Here is an 18,802-nt window from a genome sequence, read left to right as displayed (position 1 = left end):
TCTTGTTTTTTTGCTGCGTCACATAAGATAATTATTTGATGCAGAAATGGCTCAAGAGAAGCAGCTTCATCATCCACAGCTGCTGTTAGCGGATGTAGCTTGTGCATCAGATTTACGGTCGTACCAGAAACACACAACTAAGGTTCCAGCCCTGGATTAAAACAAAAGTAAAATAACAATATTACTTTAATTGTGTTAAAATTTTTAACGAGTAAAATCTATGTAATTTAATGATTGGAAATTAAAGTCCTGCCCTTAGTTTAAACTAATCTGATTCACAGTTTTAAAGCTAACTAGGTATTTCTTTCAGTTTCCTGCTTTATTTAATTTTTTTTTTTTTTTTTTTTTTTTTTTTGGATAGTGACATTTACAGTTGAAAATTGTTTGATTAACGTTTTTACAGCCAATTGAACACTTTTTTTTATATTCCTTTCCACTTTTACTTTTTATTTTTGGATAGTAACATTACATTTCTGACAGTAAATTAAATAGAGTTCAGAAGGTGACTTTTATTGTTATAAAACTACTGCCACAAAATATTTTGATAAAACTTTATCTGTGTGTTGCAACAGATAGTTTCTACCAGACATTTGTTTAGCTTATAATTGAATGTAATATTAAATCTGACCTCAAACATCACTTGATGTGGCAACTATAGGTTTGGATTTTGGTCTCTAAAGTTGCATTCAGTTATCAAAACCTGCAGATTAATGCATTATGCATTAATAGTGACTTTAGCTGCTAATAAGTGCTTCAGAGTCATGGACTTATTTCTGCATTCAGGTGTTGAACTTCACATCTTCTGTGTTTCTGCTGCGTGCGTTTAGCAGCGCTGCTCTCTCTTGTCCCTCCTGCTCTGCATTTTTTGGCCGTTGCCGCAGTCTCCAGGCATTCTCCGGACGGTTCCCAGCTCCGTGTGAGCGGCAGGGAGGGAGGGCGGTCTGACAGGAGGCAACTGATGATAGCAGCAGCAGCAGCCAAGCGCTGACGGTCACTGCCCCTGCGTCATTAACGGTCCCAAACAGACAGGATTCAGAGGAAAAGCCTCCCTGCTAGCCTCCCTGGAAGCTGTGTTTAATGGTCTGGGGAAGGAGAAACTTTGATTTCATTTGGCTGAAGTGGTTGAAGTTTGTTTATGTTTTAGGCAGACGTTTTTCCTCTACTGGAAAAACACATTTTAAAATGTCAACTAACGACAACAACTGTCTTTGAACCACACAAGCAAGCGCTAGACAGCAGGAATTAAACATGTTAGGATCAAAGTTCTTTGTTTTTTTGATGGTACTACATCTGTGGAAAATAATCACAGATGAAGAAGGAAATGCTTTCTAAGGGTGCACTGACGTTTTAAAGGAGGAGTTTAATGCAAAAAGTGTCAGAAAGAGCAGGAGCTTCTTAAAGAGAGAGAGGCCCAATTTCTAGGTGTCAGAGTGACATTAATTTTTTTAAGTCATATTTGGTGTACACGGAAACTGAAGGTAACACAGTTACTGGATTGTGTTATAAAATACTGGGAAAATACATGATACTGCCCCTTTAAACTCAGACAGTAATTGGCACCAGTTTAGCCCTCAAACTGTTCGGTGGTGGTAGAATGTACTAACTGCCAGAACTGGTCCTCTTAGAAAAACTTAACTTTTCATTGATTACCCTGACTGTTTTCTACTGCATGTAAGATACTGACTGCTCAGGGCTATCTCGCACAACCCCACTTGAAAGAAAGTTTAAGTTTTCATCATTGGAAACAAAAGAAAAATTTCCTAAAAGTGTCTTTTTATCTTAGGCAGTTAGATGTTCTGTGTGTTTTATTTTTAAATAATATTTTGTGATTTCTTTAACTAGGACAAAATGTTTCCTTTCCTTCAAACTTTGTTTATTTGTTGATCATCCTCTGAAACAAGAGATGATGAAGATGAAGGAAGGTGATAAAAAGAGATAAATGGAGGCTGGGCAGGGAAGAGGAGGGTAATGATGCTGCAGTGAATACGTTTATTTAATTATACATGGATAATTATCTCATTATTCTTATTATTAATAGTCAGAGACATCGAGGCGAGAGGAAACATCAGGTTCAGTCAAAGATATTTGTGTTATATTGTTTCCATAGCGACTTTATTTCCGGCTGCTGTAGGTTTTTCCGTCTGTTTTCTCATTTTTACCTCTCCCTCTGCTCTCTGTTCCCCTCCAGATCTCAGAGATCTACGTCTGCGGCGAGTCCGCTGACCTCACAGCCAAAGAGAAGCTGCTGCTATGGAGCCAGCAGGCCACCGAGGGCTACCCCGGCCTCCGCTGCACCAACTTCAGCTCGGCGTGGAGCGACGGCCGCATGTTCAACGCGCTGCTGCACAGATACAGGTCAGGGCCGCTGCAGGCGGAGCGGCGCTGCGTTTTAGGCAGATGGACACCAACATGCTGCCTCTGTGTTTGCTTTTGCAGGCCGGACCTCATCAACATGGAGGCCGTGACCCGGCAGAGCAACAGGGAGAACCTGGAGCAGGCCTTCGAGATCGCCGAGTCGCTGGGCGTGACCAGGCTGCTGGACGCCGAGGGTGAGGCTGCGGATCAGAACTGCTCTTCTGTTAACATCACACATCTTCCCTCAAAGCAGCCAGACTTTCTGGAGATAATTTGAAGTGATCTTGGTTAATTCTTCTCCGCATTTTCTCAGAGAAAGTCTTTTATTGCTCTTTTTCTGCCATTTATTGAGGAAACTTGCTTTTATTTTCCTTTCTTTACTGAATCATTGGGCATAAAACTTTTAAAAAAGTTCAGGATGGATGGATGGGTTTTAACGAAGCTGCGTTTCCATTACAAATATGTTGAGAAAACACACTTTTGCAATTGCAGTGTTTCCGTTAAATAAGAACCAAAATAAAAATCGCACGTTAATAAGTTTGTTCAGAAGAAAAGTAATTAAAAAACATGCTGCTCCTTCATCATCCGACCACTTCCTGTCATCATTTTCGCCTTTTCCGCAAGTAGTGACATTCGGTTGTTGATCGTGTGACTCGTGATTTTGTGAAATAAAGTACAGATACAAATAGGAAATTCAACTCCTTTATTAAAAAGGAAAATAAAAAATGTACTGCCTAAAATGCAACAGCAGCATTCCTTTAGCCTGATCATTTGTAGTGGAGGATTCACCTGCAGCCAGATGAATTTAAAACGCTCTGCCTGATTTATTCCAGGGTTGATCTGTTTTATGTTTCTCCTCTCTGATTTCCTCAGATGTCGACGTTCCGTCTCCAGATGAGAAGTCCGTCATCACTTACGTCTCCTCGATTTACGACGCTTTCCCTAAAATCCCAGAGGGAGGAGAAGGCATCGCTGCACAGGTGTGACCCGATTGCTGCTTATTTCCATCTTAAAGATCATTTAGATTTTTTTCTGCTGTCCTTTAGCAGTGAAAGTTTCCTTCCTTTTCCCCTGAACTGTTTCCTCTGGTCATCAGGAAGTGGACCAGCGCTGGTCGGAGTACCAGTCCAGGTTCTCGTCTCTGCTCCAGTGGAGCCGCCAGCATACGGGCCTCATGGCCAAGAAGAACTTCCCACAGAACCCAGTAGAACTCAAGGTGAGCATTTTTATTTCATTTTAAAACACTTTAACACCAAACATTGTCCAAATCAACTGGTTCCTGTTAACTGCTTTGGTGTGAAGTTTGTTGTAACAAAAACTAGAGCTGGACGATTAACTGATTTGATCAATTATTAAGGTAATTAACAATTAATTGATTTCATTGAGTATTAAGTTAGTTGATGACTAATTTTATCTAATGTTGATCATTAATTAATTTTATTGAATGTTAAGTTTATGATTAATTGATGTTATTGATTAATCAAATTTCAGTGATGTCATCATCACTGAAATTTGATGATGACATCACTGTCATCATCAAATTTCATCTTGTTTGAAAAACTTGTTTTAAAGTTTCTTTTTCTCTGGACTTGAAATTCAAGTCAACTGAACAACAAAATGTTAGGGTCAGACCAAGATTTATTTTTAATAAAAATAAAATAATATTACAAGAATACAGTCGAAATAATATGAGAATAAAGTTACAATGTTAGCAGAATAAAGTAGTAATTTATTGAAAAATAATTATACGAGCTTTTTTGTCATTAAATTGCTTTTTCTTGCATTTTTATGAAGCTCTTCTGGTAAAATTGTCTTTATTCTGCTATTATTATGACTATATTCTCGAAGTTAAACATAAATTATCGTAGTCTGAAGTAAAAGCCACATTTTTAAAATGTTTTCTGCCATTTGTAATTAATTTTTAAGACAATAAAGCAGGAAAAAAACCTGCCAGAAGCCCTGAGGAGCAACCTGCTGACATATTTGTTATAAATGAGGCGTGCATGAAGTCACTGAAGCCTGTTTGTTTGTGACGCTCCGTCACAGACTGTAAAGGTGACTGGTTTTGAGTCGCAGCGTCCATTAACACTCCGTTCCTCCTGCAGGCACTTTATAACGAGTACATCCATTTCAAAGAGACGGAGATCCCCAGCAAGGAGATGGAGAAGTCTCACATTGAGCATCTCTACAAGCTGCTGGAGGTGAGCGCCGCCTGCATGACGCCGCCTTGGTTCCTGGAGCAAACCCTGCAGAACACAAACACATGACGGCTGGCGAATAAAAGCTCCCCTGTGTTCCCGCTCAGCTGATTATACCGCCGAGCGAGACTTATGATGCGTTAACCGTTCCCGTTCCCAGGTCTGGATCGAGTTCGGCCGGATTAAGCTTCCTCCGGGCCTCCATCCCAACGATCTGGAGGAGGAGTGGGGCAAACTGATCCTGGAGATGCTGGAGCGGGAGAAGGCCCTGAGGCCGGCCGTGGAAAGGTGCAGAAACACAGACGGACTCTTTGACGCCGAGGTTTGATTTCGCAGGAGTTCCTAATGAACCTGTGTGCTTTCAGAGTGGAGCTGCTGCTGCAGCGAGCCAATAAGATCCAGAACACGGCCGTGGACTGTGAGGAGAAACTCACCCTGGCCAAGAACACGCTGCAGGCCGTGAGTTCGCCTACGTTTGTTATTTCACAGATTTTAGGGCTCCCAGCTGGATGTCAGGTAAACACAGTGGAGCTGCTTTACGGCGCCTCGGCCCATCTGGAACATCAAATATTTACTCACCGCTTTCCTGCTTTCCGCAAATATTCCACGTTTATCCTGGAAACGGAAACACTCTTAATAATTACTGCTTCTTATTTGTTTTACAACAGAAAGGAGATTTTAAAAAAAAAATAATATTAGCAATAAACCATTAAAACCACTTTGGTCATTTAAGTTTAACTAGAAAAAAATAAAAAGAATAATCAATGAAAGAAAATGTGAATGAAAAAGAGCTACTTTTTCATATAATTCTGATGGCATCTGGCAGGAGTTTGCTGCAGAAGGGAAGGAACTGAAGCGTCTGTCATCTGGTTTCAGGACGCGTCCCGGGCCGAGAGCGGCGAGGCGGTGCAGTGCGAGAGAGAAATGGCGTGTTACCTGCAGGACTGCGAGGCGCTGATCCGGCAAATCGAGCAGGATCTGAAAGTCCTGCGAGAGGAAAAGTACTACCAGGTGGACCAGCTGGCCTTCAGGTGAGAATACGAGTAAATCGGACCAGAGAACGTTCAGCTAATTCTGTTAGCAAGTCTTGACATGCAGAGGAAAAAAACTCAAGTCTAGGTTAGAAAACTTTGCTGACTGAAAAACTTTGGTTCAAAAAAAGTCCCATCAATCCAATTTTCTGTCTTTTTGCACATGGAGCATGAAATATTAAGAAAAAATGTGTGTCACACGACATTCAGACCTGAACCTTCAAAGACACATAAAGACAGTTATAAAGTCGGCCTTCTATCACCTGAAGAACATTTCCAGGGTTAAATGTTCCCTCTATTTATTCATTCATGTTGAAATTCCTAGAATCTTTCAAGCTTTGCTATATAAACGGCAACGCATTAATCTGAACAATTTAATGCATTATTGCACAACGCATATTAATCAAACTAAAAAGGAGAGTTTCCTAGTTCACACCAGTTTTTACTGACTGTGTAAAAGGAATGAATCCCTTTTTTCAGATTTAAAATCCAGTTTGATTAAATTTACTAGTAAATATTATTATTCCTGCAGAGTTAACTGCCTTCAGGAGGAGCTGGTCTCGCTCCGGCTGCAGTGCTCCAGCGTCTACAGAAAGGGCCACTTCTCTCAGGCCCTGGGGCCCACCGGCACGGAGCCGCCCTGGCAGAGAGCCACAGACGGAGGCCTCTCTCTGGGTCAGACCCTGCTGGGCGCTGTGGGGGCCGTTGGAGCCGCACTCCTGCGGCGGCCGATGGCGCGCTCCCAGCTGGTGGCCATGTCGTCATCAGAGGACGAAGGAAGCCTGAGGTTCATCTATGAGCTGCTGGGATGGGTGGAGGAGACGCAGGTCAGCCTCTACCGTCCGAAACTTTCAGAGAAACGGATTATTTTAAACATAACCAGGATCTGTGGCTCTCTTCCTGGTTTGATTGTGATTTTAGGTTCTTTACCTCCTACAAAACTCTCATATTTTCAGTAGATAAATCGATCTTTTCTTCACTTTTACCGTAAAGTTTTCTCTGTTGAGCAAGTTGTAGATTAAAAAACATAAAACATTTTTTCTTTGTTGTATTTTCAGCTGTATCTCGTTCGCTTTTCACTGCAAAAACAGAAAAAGCATTTAAAAAGTAGTCACATGGTTCAAATTGTGTTAAAGAAAATCCATTAAGCACCTTAGTTACTAATCAGTTTATAAAAAATAATCAAGCATAAATGAACTGAGCTTTTCACAGGTTGATATTTGAAGTATTATTTTTAGCTACATGCTTTGCTGCAAATGATAAAACTTTCACTAAAGTCATGCTGTTCTTGCATTTTATGCAATAAAATGCTTATTTTTTTTATTAAAAAATGAATTGAACTGTTTATTTGCATCTTTCAACATATTTCTAATATATGAAAAGGTTTGATTGGTTAAATTAAAAATCTGCACAATGTACCATTTTTTATCTGATTAATCTTCACAATAATTTCTAAAATAATCGTTAGCTGCAGCCCTACTCCGGTTGCCATGGTGATTCCTTCCCATTAGAAAGAAACATAAAAACACTCAAGTCTTAAACAAACTGACTTTTTGCTTAATCTTGACTTTCTAAAGAAAATCGTTTGGAGCTGTTGCCGACAGAACCTTCTCACGTCCGAATATGAAAACTTTTGTATTTTGTGTTGGAGATTTGACCTTTCACTTCCACAAAACGCCAAATTCTGCAGATAAACTCTGTCATTATGTGTTTTAGGAGCTGCTGGAGGGAGCAGAATGGGGCGCAGACCTCCCCTCTGTGGAGAACAACCTGCAGGAGCACAACACCATCCACACGGCTGTGGAGGAGCTGCTGAGCAGCCTGCAGGAGGCGCGCAGCTACGAGGTGCACATGCAGCCCCACCGGACCAGCTTTTATTTTAGTAAACTTTACAGTTGATAACCAATATTGTGTTTGTCTCCATTTAGGCTAAAGTATCCCCGAACTATAAAGGCAGCTACTCTGAAACCCTGGCCAAACTGGAGCACCAGTACTGCAAGCTACTGGTGAGTGTTTCCCAGTTAATCCCATTAAAGCATGACAACAAATTCTCCATCTGCTCTATGCGCTTTCCATCTTTTTTCCCTTTTTCTAGTAAAATGTTTGTGTTTCTGCAGTTCTGTTGTATCTTAATGCTGTCAGCGATGCTGCTTTGGAGTTTTAAATTTTCAGTTTTGTACATTTTAAAGCTTTACAACAAAAGCCCCTTTTTATCATGAATATCTGGCTGACAAGTTACACCACAAAATCACAAGGTTTTACCAAGTATGTTTCTCTAGTTTCTGCTGAAATATCTTAGTACTCTTGGAATAAGACAAAACTGACTTCAAGTAAATATTGGAGTTTGTTTTAAATCAGTAATTCCTTTTAATTTGTTGAAAAATGTGAAATACAAGACTAAGATTTTAAAAAAAATCAATGTTAAGGAGTTACTTTAAACAAGTTCCTATTTTTTTGCTGAAAAGTTACTTGGAAGTTAGTTTGTTTTATTTCTACTGTATTAAGGTCTTTGCACTAGAAATTAGACAAAAAATACTTTGCATTTCATCTTCGACTGGCTTTAAAATCCTCAGTTTCATCCCAACCAGCAGCTTGACCAAACAATGAGAGGAAGTGTTGTTGTGTGTCTGATGGGGGGTGTTTGTGTGGTTTCCATAGGAACATTCGTCATGCCGCCTGCAGAGCCTGGAGAGTTTGCACGCGTTCGTGTCCCGCTGCACCGAGGAGCTGATCTGGCTCAACGAGCGCGAGGAAGAGGAGATCTCCTTCGACTGGAGCGACGGCAACGCCAACATGAGCGCCAAGCGGGAGCTGTACGAGGTGAGGGACGGAGGCCGAAGTTCTCCTCTGTACACACTGAACATAAACACACCTTTGTGTTAACCCGCTGGTTCTGGTTCTGGTTGCAGGAGTTGAAGTTGGAATTGGCAGAGAAACAGGATATGATGCGTTCCATCCAGGAAACGGCTGGCCGGCTCTGTCAGGAAAACCATCCAGCCAAACAGACTGTGGAGGTAAACTTTACACGTTTACCTCAGGTTGGTCTTTACTGCTGAATAGAAGTGGGCGGGGCTTCTGTGACATTAGGCTGGAAGCTCCGCCCACCACATTCAGGAGCTATTGAGAAAATTCATTCTTCTCAATGTCTTCCTTCCTTTCATCCTATTTTCCATTTTTATCCTCCATTTTTTCTGTTCATGTCTGTGCAGATTGAACTCATGTTTGGTTTTCTGTTCTGTTCAGCACCGGATCATAATAAGGTCCAGCTTAACGGTGTTTGGCAAGTTTTTAAACTTTGTTGAATTAAAATAGTACAACGAGAACACTTCTTGATTTATCCATGTTTTCCAGCTCCTTTTTATTTTGTTTATTTATTGACTACAGCACAACAAACAATGGAGTTGGTTTTTGTTTTCCAATTACCAGTAAAAAAATTTAATAGAACAAAAAAATCCAAACAGAAAATTATCTAAAACCTTTTTTTACATGCTGTGTATAGAAGTCATGAATTAGTTAGTAAAAATTACCTTTATTTGATAACGTCAGACTTTTAACAAAATGTTTGTGCATTCACTCGGTTTTCAGAGCCAATCTTGTTTCTAGCTAAAGTTAAAGCTCCTGTGGAGGCTTTTACATTTTTAAAAATGTTTAAAAAAAAACTGCTGCACTTATTGATCAAGAGAAATATGACTCCAGAAACTCTGCATGCAAATAGTCAGGGTTGAATGAATACTTCCTATCGCAAACTGTTTTTGTTGTTCATTTTAAAAGGTTATTTAAAATTAATGACATTTCTTTTGCTTTCATTTATTTCTGAGGAATAAATCAAAATGTGAAGTTACAATTTTTATTATGTGATTCTAAAATAAATTGCATTAAACATGTAAGTAAAAGCAATGTTTTCTGTGTTTCCAGGCCTACAGTGCAGCGCTGCAGACGCAGTGGCAGTGGGTGGAGCAGCTGTGTGTTTGTGTTGGGCAGCATCTCAAAGACAACACCGCCTACTTCCAGGTGAGCTTATGGTTCCGCTTTCGCTACTGCAACGTTTAAAACTGGATAAAACCATTGTGGTTCTGATTGAACTGGTGTAAACTCAATAAAACCATTTTAAACCAGATTAAACTAGTTTAACTGGATAAAACCAGGTTAAACCAGATAGAACCAGTTTTACAGCCAGATAACACTGGGTAGAACCAGTTTAAACTGGATTTTTCTCTGCTGGTTGTTAATATTTGGCGTTTGTGCGTTTTCCTCCAGTTCATGAGCGACGCCAGGGACTGCGAGTCGTACCTGCGGCAGCTTCAGGAGACGATAAAGAGGCAGTACACCTGCGACAAGAACAGCCGGCTGAGCAAACTGGAGGACCTGCTGCAGGACTCCATGGTAACTAGACATCCAATCAGCAAGCTTTAGCTCGGTCACTAGCCTGGATCTAGCCACGCTCACCTCCATCCGTCCGTCCGTTCGTCCATTCTTTCATTTTCTGAACAGTCTTTGCATTTTTCCATTCTGTTTTCAGGCAGGTTGCAGTTTGGACTTTGACTAGGCCATTGCAGCCTCATGTTTCTTTTCTCCCACCAGTGGGAGTTGTTTTGGTTTTCTCCTAACATGATGCTGTGATTCAGGTCCATCTGTCCATCGTCTCAGACGTTTTGTCCTTCATTCAGACGCCGCTCTGCAGACCTCAGTGCTGCTGCCTTCTTGATTTTAGATCCAGAAGGTTTTTTTCCCTCCAACCCCTACATATTAGTTTTTTCCTACTTTTCCTGTCAAGAATTGAACCGTTAACCTGCTAATTGAGGCCTATAGATCCTCAGCTGAAGGTCATGTTGGGGTTTGACCTTAAATCTTTTCTGTGTCCTGTTGATGGAGTTTCCAGCTCGATGATTCTCCCCATCGAACCTGTTTGCCTCAGAATGTCACGTCTCACTCGTTATATTCCAGAAATGCATCTTCTGCGTGTTGTTTCAGGTTTAAATCACCAGCTGACCTGCTGCTGTTGTCCTGACAGTGGCGCCTCGTCTCTCAGTGGGAAATTCATCTCAGAGGCGTAATGTAAAAACTCATCAGCAACGACCTGCTAGCTGCCTCCCTGTTGTTTCTCCATCATGAATCTTTAATGACTCCCTTTTCTCTGGGGCAGATGATGATGAGGAGGTGTAGCCCCGGCTGTCAGGGCGAAGAGCCCTCCAGTTAAATGTTTAATGTTTATCGGCCGAGTTAGAAAGGTCCGCTCAGGTCCAGAGGCTTGGACAACGCTGGTCTTCCTGCTGGTTCTTCACGTTCTTATGCCTCTTTAAAGTTGCAGCTCAGTCCCTTCAATTATTAAGGCTAAAAAGTTTTCTTAGATGGCACTAGCGCCTCCATATCCATAAATTATAGCAAGACCTGCAATGATTCATGGGTATTGAGACATTGGTGCTGTCTAAGCAGACAGGATGCAGATTTCAGTAAATGTATTACTGGATTAGACAGCACCTGTTAGCCACTATAGCTAGTGACTCACCTGAAGGCATCATGTCTACATGATGCCTTCAGGTGATGACCACGTTGGAACAGACTGTTCCAACGTGGTCAGCTGGTTTTAATACTGTACAACGGCTGCTGGAAAAGACGAGAGTTTTGTTGTTGACTCACCATCCAGAAGTCATTGCTGCATTCTTGTTGGTTGTGCAGGAGGCTCCACTTCTGCTTTTCAAAGATATATGGTTGTCTAATCTGTTTGCAGCCATTTTCACATGTGACTTCAAATGTTGAGTTGAGCAGCTTATTTGGGTTTAAAGTGACTAATTCTGAACTGAACAGACTAAAATCTGATTATCCAAGAATGAGTAAAAAATGTAATGAACACGTTTTGTTTAGACTTATGCTAACCTGTTAAAGGAAGGGTAACAGGTCACCAGTTGAGTTATGACCCTCTGCTGTTCCTGTAGGAGGAGAAGGAGCAGCTGATTGAGTACCGCAGTACGGTGGCCAACCTGGTGGGTCGGGCCAAGACGGTGGTCCAGCTCCGGCCCCGAGGTGCGGAGAGTCCACTGGGTGGCGCCACACCCATCAGAGCCATCTGCGACTACAAACAGATCGAGGTACGGCAGCCGAACTTCACCCGTTACTCACCTCTGACCTTCACCGGCGATCACCTTCCCCTGGAAACGCCGCCAAGTTTCCTTCTTGGCGGCGTTAGGGTTGGTGCAGCGAGGGTTCACTTGGAGAAATGTGGCGGAAATGTCTATCAGGAGAAAAATGTCTGGTCTAAACTCAAGCAGCTCATAGAGGTGAGCATCAGAAAACCCCAAGCAGTCTAAAGGAAGAGGATTAAAAAGATCTGACAAGATGGAGGAAATAAAGTGGTTGTTGTTCCATTTTAAATATCAAGAATTGGGTCATTTATTAAACTATTCAGGAAAATAAGTGTCACAGTTAACATAGCTTTTGATGAATTAATTCATGATAAAATTAGTAATGCATTAATTTAATCTAAAATTATTTTAATGCAAAATAATTTACAGAATAAGAAAATGAAATGTGGAAGTAAGGACTTCCACATTAATAAAATTAATTTCAATGCTTTAGTAGGTAATAAATAATTTTGCAGACCTGTATTGGAGTGTGTTGTACGTTTAACAGTGACAAGGTGGCCAATCTGCAGGTAAACTGCAGTTCAACCAATCAGATGGTAGGATTAAACTGACAGTTTAAATTATTCCTGATGGACTGCAGGAAATATCAAATAAATTAAAATACTGAAACCTTTTTAATATTATTTTAGCATCTTGAAATCAAAAGGGTTAGGGCCACTAATAAATAAATAAATAAAATTTTAGCTTTAATCTGATTTAATTCCAATTCTGTGCCAAAAATCCAAATAAATAACCAGACATTCTGCCAGCTGTGTTATGTAATTATTGTCATTCTTCCTTGCAGTAAGAATTTGTAAACCTGCATTTTATTCACACTGAAAGCCTGTCCCACATTTCTCTGGTACATTTGAAATTTAAGACTCTTAATTCACCAAATAAATTCTGAGAAAAAGTCAGAATAATTATTTTTCCAGCTCCATCATTTAATCAGAAACCAGTCAGGATCCAGAAAGTGTTTCTAGACGGTAACCCAGGGATGTTGGGAGGAGATGAAGTATCCGTCCTGCTGGTTCTGACGGACCTTTAGATTGGCCGTCTTCAGAGAGTCCAAAAGCATATTAACTCTAAATGTGTCCCAAGCAGGACCCCGTAGCTTCTCTGCAGCGCCCCCTGGATGTCTGGCTGCTATATTTAGCGGCAGGTTCTGCCGGGTCGGTGTGTTTGAACACCGGTTCTTCCTGTTTGGGTTTGGGGTTCGGCTCAGTGTCACAGAGGCTCTGGAGAGTCGAGCACCACAGTAATCTTTCTCTGCTTCGCTTTCTTTTTTCTCTCCACACCCCTCCTCCTCTTCCTCTCCCTCCTCCTCTTCCTCTCGTCTGTCGGTCGGCCTGACAAGACAAACGTTCAGGTATAGCTGCCTCTCTTCTCCTTCTCTAACCTCAGATTCTCACTCGCTCGCTTCCTTATCAGCTGATTTAAGACTTTTTAACACAATTCTCTAAGTTTGATTTATTTGCTTATTTACCTATAAAATAAAATCGTTTCTATTTATTCTTTTATTTCTGACTTTTCACACAATGAACGACATAACAGACATGAAACATGAACCTGTAAACGACAAAGCAAAAACAAAAATATACAAAACAAATATTTAATTAGATGAGTAAAAAAGCAAAGACAATTGGAGAAAATAAATGAAACGGAAAGCAAATAAATGGGGTTTAATATGTTCTGTGCTACTGTAATTATAAGTTAGAGCATGTACAGAGAAATTATGATTTTGATCAAAGTTAGTTTGGTTTTAAAAACAACTTTGTAAAGCAAATTTTTCCTCCTTGTAACTAACTCCTCATAATTAAGTTTTTACTGATGAGATAAATTATTGGGCTAATCTCTAATAATTTTATTATATTGTTTTTATTTATTTCTGCAGTTGTGACAATCTAATTTACAATAAACTGCAAAGTCAAATTTAAATGGAAATATAAATTTTAAAACAATTAAACGATAAAAGGTGAAAATAAAAAATAATCATGTGGAAATAATTTCCTACCTTTATGATTAAACATGGATTTAAATATTTGCAGTAAATATGTGAATATTTCTTCTGGATTTTTTTATTTAACTTTTGCTTTGTAATTTCCTTAACTATTAAAACAATTAATAAATATTAGTGCAACTCAATATATTTACCAGAGTAAAGCACACAGAAACAAAAATAAAATGCATATAAATTATATATAAACATCCCGATAGAAGCTAAATTCCAATATTTACAGAAAATGTTTTTGTCTGCCATCAGCTGATAAGAGTCGGAGGCGCTCACTGAACTGAACATTCAGTCAGAAACGACGAGCTCTGAATGCATTTCATATACTTCCTGTTTGTGCCGAGCTTTGCATTATTGACGTGTGTCTGTGTGCAGGGAAGGGGCGAGAAAGGCAGTTTACTCTAAACTGAAGCTAAATGCTAATCGCTAACAGCTGGGTTTCTGATCAGACTGTCAGGAAAACCAAACGCTGAGTTTGGAGAACGTTTTCTGTTTGAGCTTTATTGATGCAAAGCCGCTTCGTTTCCGTCCCAGTTCCTCCGATCCCATGGTCATCCCAGGATCTCCTGCAGCTTCATGATTTGTTTTCATTTCATGTTTTATGATCAGTCTGTTGCTCTTTGCTTTTTTCTTTTCCTCCTGCTTGATTTTACCCCTGATGTCCCATTCTATCTCTAATCTCTTCCATTTTCTCAAACTCTCATAATTGCCTGATGTTTCTGTTAATTTTCTCCCATATTTCCGCTCAGATCACCATCAACCGGGGCGAGGAGTGTGTGCTGGAGGACAACTCCCAGCGGACCAAGTGGAAGGTGATCAGCCCGACTGGGAATGAAGCCATGGTTCCCTCCGTGTGCTTCTCCGTCCCTCCCCCCAACCAGGAGGCCATCGACACGTCCAGCAGGTCAGACAAACTCTACGGCTTTTATGGAACATCTTAACTTCAATCTGCTTCAACCTGATGAGCCGCAGTTTATCCTGTTATCTGAATAAAATAACAAATAAATCATCCCCTGGCTGCAAATGGCCCTCAGACCACAGGTGCTACACTAACGTTTCTCATTAGGTACAGTTTCAATATGCTTGCCAAAGGAAACACTTTTAATCAGTTAAAAGAATAAAAAACTATTTTTGAGGTAAATTAAAAAAATGAAAATAAAAACAGAGTTGTCTTATTTCTAAAGTTAGTTTAAACATGCTTAATACACATCTTTAATCAGTTTTTAGAGAACAATTAACCATGTAAAGGAACCGTGTAAAGGGACGACTGCGTGTTTTTGAGCAGCTGAGGGCTTCGGCAGCGTCGCGCTGACTGTTTCCTGTCGCCTCAGGGCGGAGCAGCTCTACCAGAAGGTGATGTCTCTGTGGCATCAGCTGCATGTGAACATGAAGAGCGTGGTCACGTGGCACTACGTCCTCAAAGACATCCGGTCCATCTCCGGCTGGACTCTGGACTCGGTGAGTCTCTCACACATCTCCTCAGAAAGTCCCAGGCTTTTAATCTGAAGGTCTCACCTCCGTTCTCTGCCTGTTTCCTGTGTCAGGTTCGCAGTCAGAGTCCGTCGGAGCGGCAGCAGCTGCTGGACCACATGGCGTCCCAGCTGGCCGACTTCCTGTCCGACAGCAGGGAGAGCTCGCTGTTCACGGCGGCCGAGAGACGGGAGCTGGAGCGGGAGGCTGAGCAGGCGCAGCAGCACTGCCAGGACCTGCTGCGCCACATGGAGACAGGTGGGGGCGCCGCCGAGCAAAACAGTTTACATTCACCCAAATACGACCCAGAAACAACCCCATCTTTTCACCCCACGTCATCTTGAGTTTTATTAACACGACATTTAAAAGTGGTCGATCTCTGTCTCCTGGCACCATGTTTAGTCACTAACAGGAAGTAAAGGTTGTTTGGAGCAATCTGATTGGCTGATGTAGAATAGAATATATTTTATTGATTCCCAAGGGAAATTGCTTATTACTTCATCCAAGGTGTTAAATATTGGTAAATACAAATATAACCATAAGGAAAGATATACGATTTATGATTTCGTGACCATAATGTTGGCTCTGATTGCTGAATAAACTATAGAATCGATCCAGAGGCGTCCATTATTCTGTAACAATGCCCTGCTGTGGGACGTTCATGTTCTTCTTCTGCGCTTTGGAAAACCGTTCACACAGAAATCTGATTCCATTTGGGTTTAATTATTAACATGACGGACCAGAAAATCAGATTTCAGCCAGACGTGTGAGTTGATCATGGGAGCGTAGCCCGTTTCTGACCGGTGCTTCTGTTTCTGCGCAGCGGAGAAAGACGAGTCGGTGTCGCGGTCGTACCTGTCGGAGCTGCAGGACGTCACGCTGCGTCTGGACGAGGCCGAGCGCCGGCTGACCAGGGCCATAGAGACTCCGCCTCCCAGCCGGCTGTCCACCGGCTTCGACAACACGCTGCAGATCGCAGAGCAAGAGGTCAGTCTGAGCGCCACCTGCTGGGGGAAAACGGCAACTACACCTATTAATGTTGTAGAAACTGGATGCCCTTCCTGTGTAGGAAAAGTGGATAAAATGTCAGTTTAATTGGTTTTATAAATCAGGAATTAAAGAGTTTAAGGTTCAAAAAGAGTTTTTGTAAACATGCTTTTGGGAATTTCTTCCTACAAAGTTAAATTAATGTTAGTTTGCCTCTTTTTAGTTTTATTTTAAATTATTTTTTTAGGTGTAATTAAAATAAATTCAGTATTTATTTGAAGAAAATAATGAGAGAAAACTGAAACAAAACCTTTATTTTCCTGTTTTGTCCAGAAGCTGCAGTCTGAGCTGGACTCGCTGCGCTGCGGTCTGGGCGACGTGTCGCGGCGCTGCGTCCGGTTCTTCGAGGAGAAGCCGTCGTCCTCCAGCGTTCCCGTCCTGCGCTCGCAGCTCGCTCAGGCCGTGGAGCGAACCGACAGGCTGCACCACCTGTCAGCGCTCTACCTGGAGAAGTTAGTGAGCCTTTTCATTCACTCACCACTCCGGATTAGTTTGAAACGTTTTGCTTCCTCATTAATTGAAATGTTTGTTCGTTTTTCACCCGTTCAGGTTAAAAACCGTCGACGTTTTGGTGCGGAGCCTGGATGAAGCGGAGAGCCAGGTCAGGAAGTATGAGAGCAGGCTGAGCGAGGAGGACATCGTTCCCGCCGACACCGGCGCCATCCAGAACCTCAGAGACCAGCTGGGGGTAAAAACTGGTTCAGATGCTTCACAGCTGCAGCTGACGATTATTTTACATATTGATTCATTCTGCAGACTTTTTATACAACATTAAAAAAACCATTAAAAGATCCAAATAAACAATTCACTTCCTTTTTTCAATGAAAAAAATAAATATTTTTTTGTTTAAATTGCAATAACAGGATTTCTTTACCTTTACTTAACATTGCATCATTTGTAGCAAACGATGAATCTGCATCTTTCTAACGTCCAGCAGCGCCCTCTGCTGGACTTAACATTACATTTTGCATTAACTGGAAGCTTAGAAGATGAGATTTTTTTAATATAATCTGAACCGGGTGAAGATGGAACATATTTACAGACAAAGAAGGTTTTATTTGTGTTCTAAATGCAAAATTTATATATTTTTTTTGTACAGTTTTGGCTTAATTACTGATCTAAATGTGGTGTTCTTTAAGCAAATGACCTTTTTGTGAGTCTGTATACTAATTGATTATTAAATTAGTTGACTATTATTTCAATAATCACTTAATCATGTTTACTCAGAATAATTTTCTCTGCTCTATCTACAATAAACCAGTTTACAGACGTTTCTACTTTCTGGAGTTTATCTCATCCAATGTTTTTTATTGTCAGGAAAAAGCTAGTTGACTCTTGGGTTGAACATTTATCGTAAAGTTTATCCTGAAATTTTGACTTATCGTTGACACAATAAATGATTATTATAATAATGATTATTAAAAGTCCCCCAAGAACTGACCCAATCTTGTAGTTTTCTAAACAGTTTGTTTAATGAGAGTATGAACAGATATTGATACAGTTGAAAATATCACACATAAAAATCACCTTTTGCTGAGACTTGTGTCCTAAAGAAGCACAAACCAATGAGAATGTTTTTCTGGAGCAATATTTGTGTTTGTTGGGCTCATAAAGTTACCTAAAAAATTGTAATAAATAGTTATTTTGTTACTTTTATTATTATCATGATAGTACTACAAAATATCGTGATGAGACTTCAAGTCCATTATTTCAATAATCGATTGATCCTACTAATCGTTTCAGCCCTGAAGCGTATTTATCACGTTGTCGTTCCTTGACGTCGTTTTGTCGATCTTTAGCGGTGGCAGGCGGAGCTGTCGGAACAAGAGGAGACTTTCCAGGCCCTGCAGGTCCAGCTGGGCCGGGCCAAAGAGGCGGGAGCTGAGCTGGGGAAGCTGCATGTGGACCGCAGCCCCGAGCTGGAGCGCTACCAGGAGAGAGCCAATCAGATGGCAGAGAGGTGGAGCGGCGTCAAGCGGCAAACAGAAACACGGTAGGCGGCTCCGACTGCTGCAGAGGTTTCCTTCTCTGGGTTTGAAATAATTATGATTCCTTCTGGCTCAGTGACTTGCATCCTACACATTAAACTAAGTTATTTAAATTGGGGGATTTTTTTTGTTCGTGCTTTGGTGAGTGAGACATTTCAAAACATTCATTTTTGTCATATTTTAGTTTCCTTGTCCCTTCTGCAGAATATTATAACAAGACGTTACTAATAGAAATAAATAATATTGTGAAATATCGAAGTGAATTTATCTTTTTTAGTTAATTTGTTTTTGTCTCCAAAGTGATGGAAAAGTTTGAAAACGTTCCTTGAAAATGCTGGATTTTTACCGTCGGAACGTCTCTGTTGTTTGTACCTGCAGGCGGTCGGACCTGGAGGTTCTGGGCTCCGCGCTGCAGCAGTACAGGCAGAACCACTCGGCTCTGATCCGGTGGATCGAAGAGACGACGGAGAGGCAGGAGAGCGCCCAGGCTGGACAGACGGACAGCAGGGCGCTGTCGGAGCAGCTGGCCCAGCAGACGGTCCGTTCACCTCGCCTCGGAGCGCCGCCGGCGCCACCGGGCCGT

General features: G+C 41.2%; 1 protein-coding gene across 11 annotated transcripts in view; it reads left to right on the top strand.

Annotated features, from left to right (window-relative positions):
- The window catches only part of macf1a (microtubule actin crosslinking factor 1a), a 209,887-nt gene that overhangs the window by 91,063 nt on the left and 100,022 nt on the right, over positions 1–18,802 (top strand). For all 11 annotated transcript variants that reach the window (XM_088010500.1, XM_088010494.1, XM_088010493.1 and 8 more), the window contains 24 exons: positions 2,189–2,355; positions 2,437–2,549; positions 3,229–3,335; positions 3,452–3,571; positions 4,461–4,556; positions 4,714–4,841; positions 4,919–5,012; positions 5,430–5,584; positions 6,117–6,411; positions 7,301–7,429; positions 7,513–7,590; positions 8,243–8,404; positions 8,494–8,598; positions 9,500–9,595; positions 9,842–9,967; positions 11,518–11,670; positions 14,464–14,618; positions 15,046–15,172; positions 15,259–15,442; positions 16,008–16,171; positions 16,505–16,683; positions 16,781–16,919; positions 18,031–18,224; positions 18,598–18,757. In XM_088010500.1, the coding sequence (XP_087866626.1) occupies positions 2,189–2,355; positions 2,437–2,549; positions 3,229–3,335; positions 3,452–3,571; positions 4,461–4,556; positions 4,714–4,841; positions 4,919–5,012; positions 5,430–5,584; positions 6,117–6,411; positions 7,301–7,429; positions 7,513–7,590; positions 8,243–8,404; positions 8,494–8,598; positions 9,500–9,595; positions 9,842–9,967; positions 11,518–11,670; positions 14,464–14,618; positions 15,046–15,172; positions 15,259–15,442; positions 16,008–16,171; positions 16,505–16,683; positions 16,781–16,919; positions 18,031–18,224; positions 18,598–18,757 (3,426 nt within the window). The remainder of the gene's footprint in view (positions 1–2,188; positions 2,356–2,436; positions 2,550–3,228; positions 3,336–3,451; positions 3,572–4,460; positions 4,557–4,713; positions 4,842–4,918; positions 5,013–5,429; positions 5,585–6,116; positions 6,412–7,300; positions 7,430–7,512; positions 7,591–8,242; positions 8,405–8,493; positions 8,599–9,499; positions 9,596–9,841; positions 9,968–11,517; positions 11,671–14,463; positions 14,619–15,045; positions 15,173–15,258; positions 15,443–16,007; positions 16,172–16,504; positions 16,684–16,780; positions 16,920–18,030; positions 18,225–18,597; positions 18,758–18,802) is intronic.

This window comes from Poecilia mexicana, unplaced genomic scaffold (assembly GCF_051168715.1).
Source record: "Poecilia mexicana isolate PSO_F unplaced genomic scaffold, ASM5116871v1 scaffold_11, whole genome shotgun sequence".
Classification (NCBI taxonomy): domain Eukaryota; kingdom Metazoa; phylum Chordata; class Actinopteri; order Cyprinodontiformes; family Poeciliidae; genus Poecilia; species Poecilia mexicana.
Note: the sequence above shows the minus strand (reverse complement) of the source record. Positions and strands in the feature narration are given on the sequence as shown.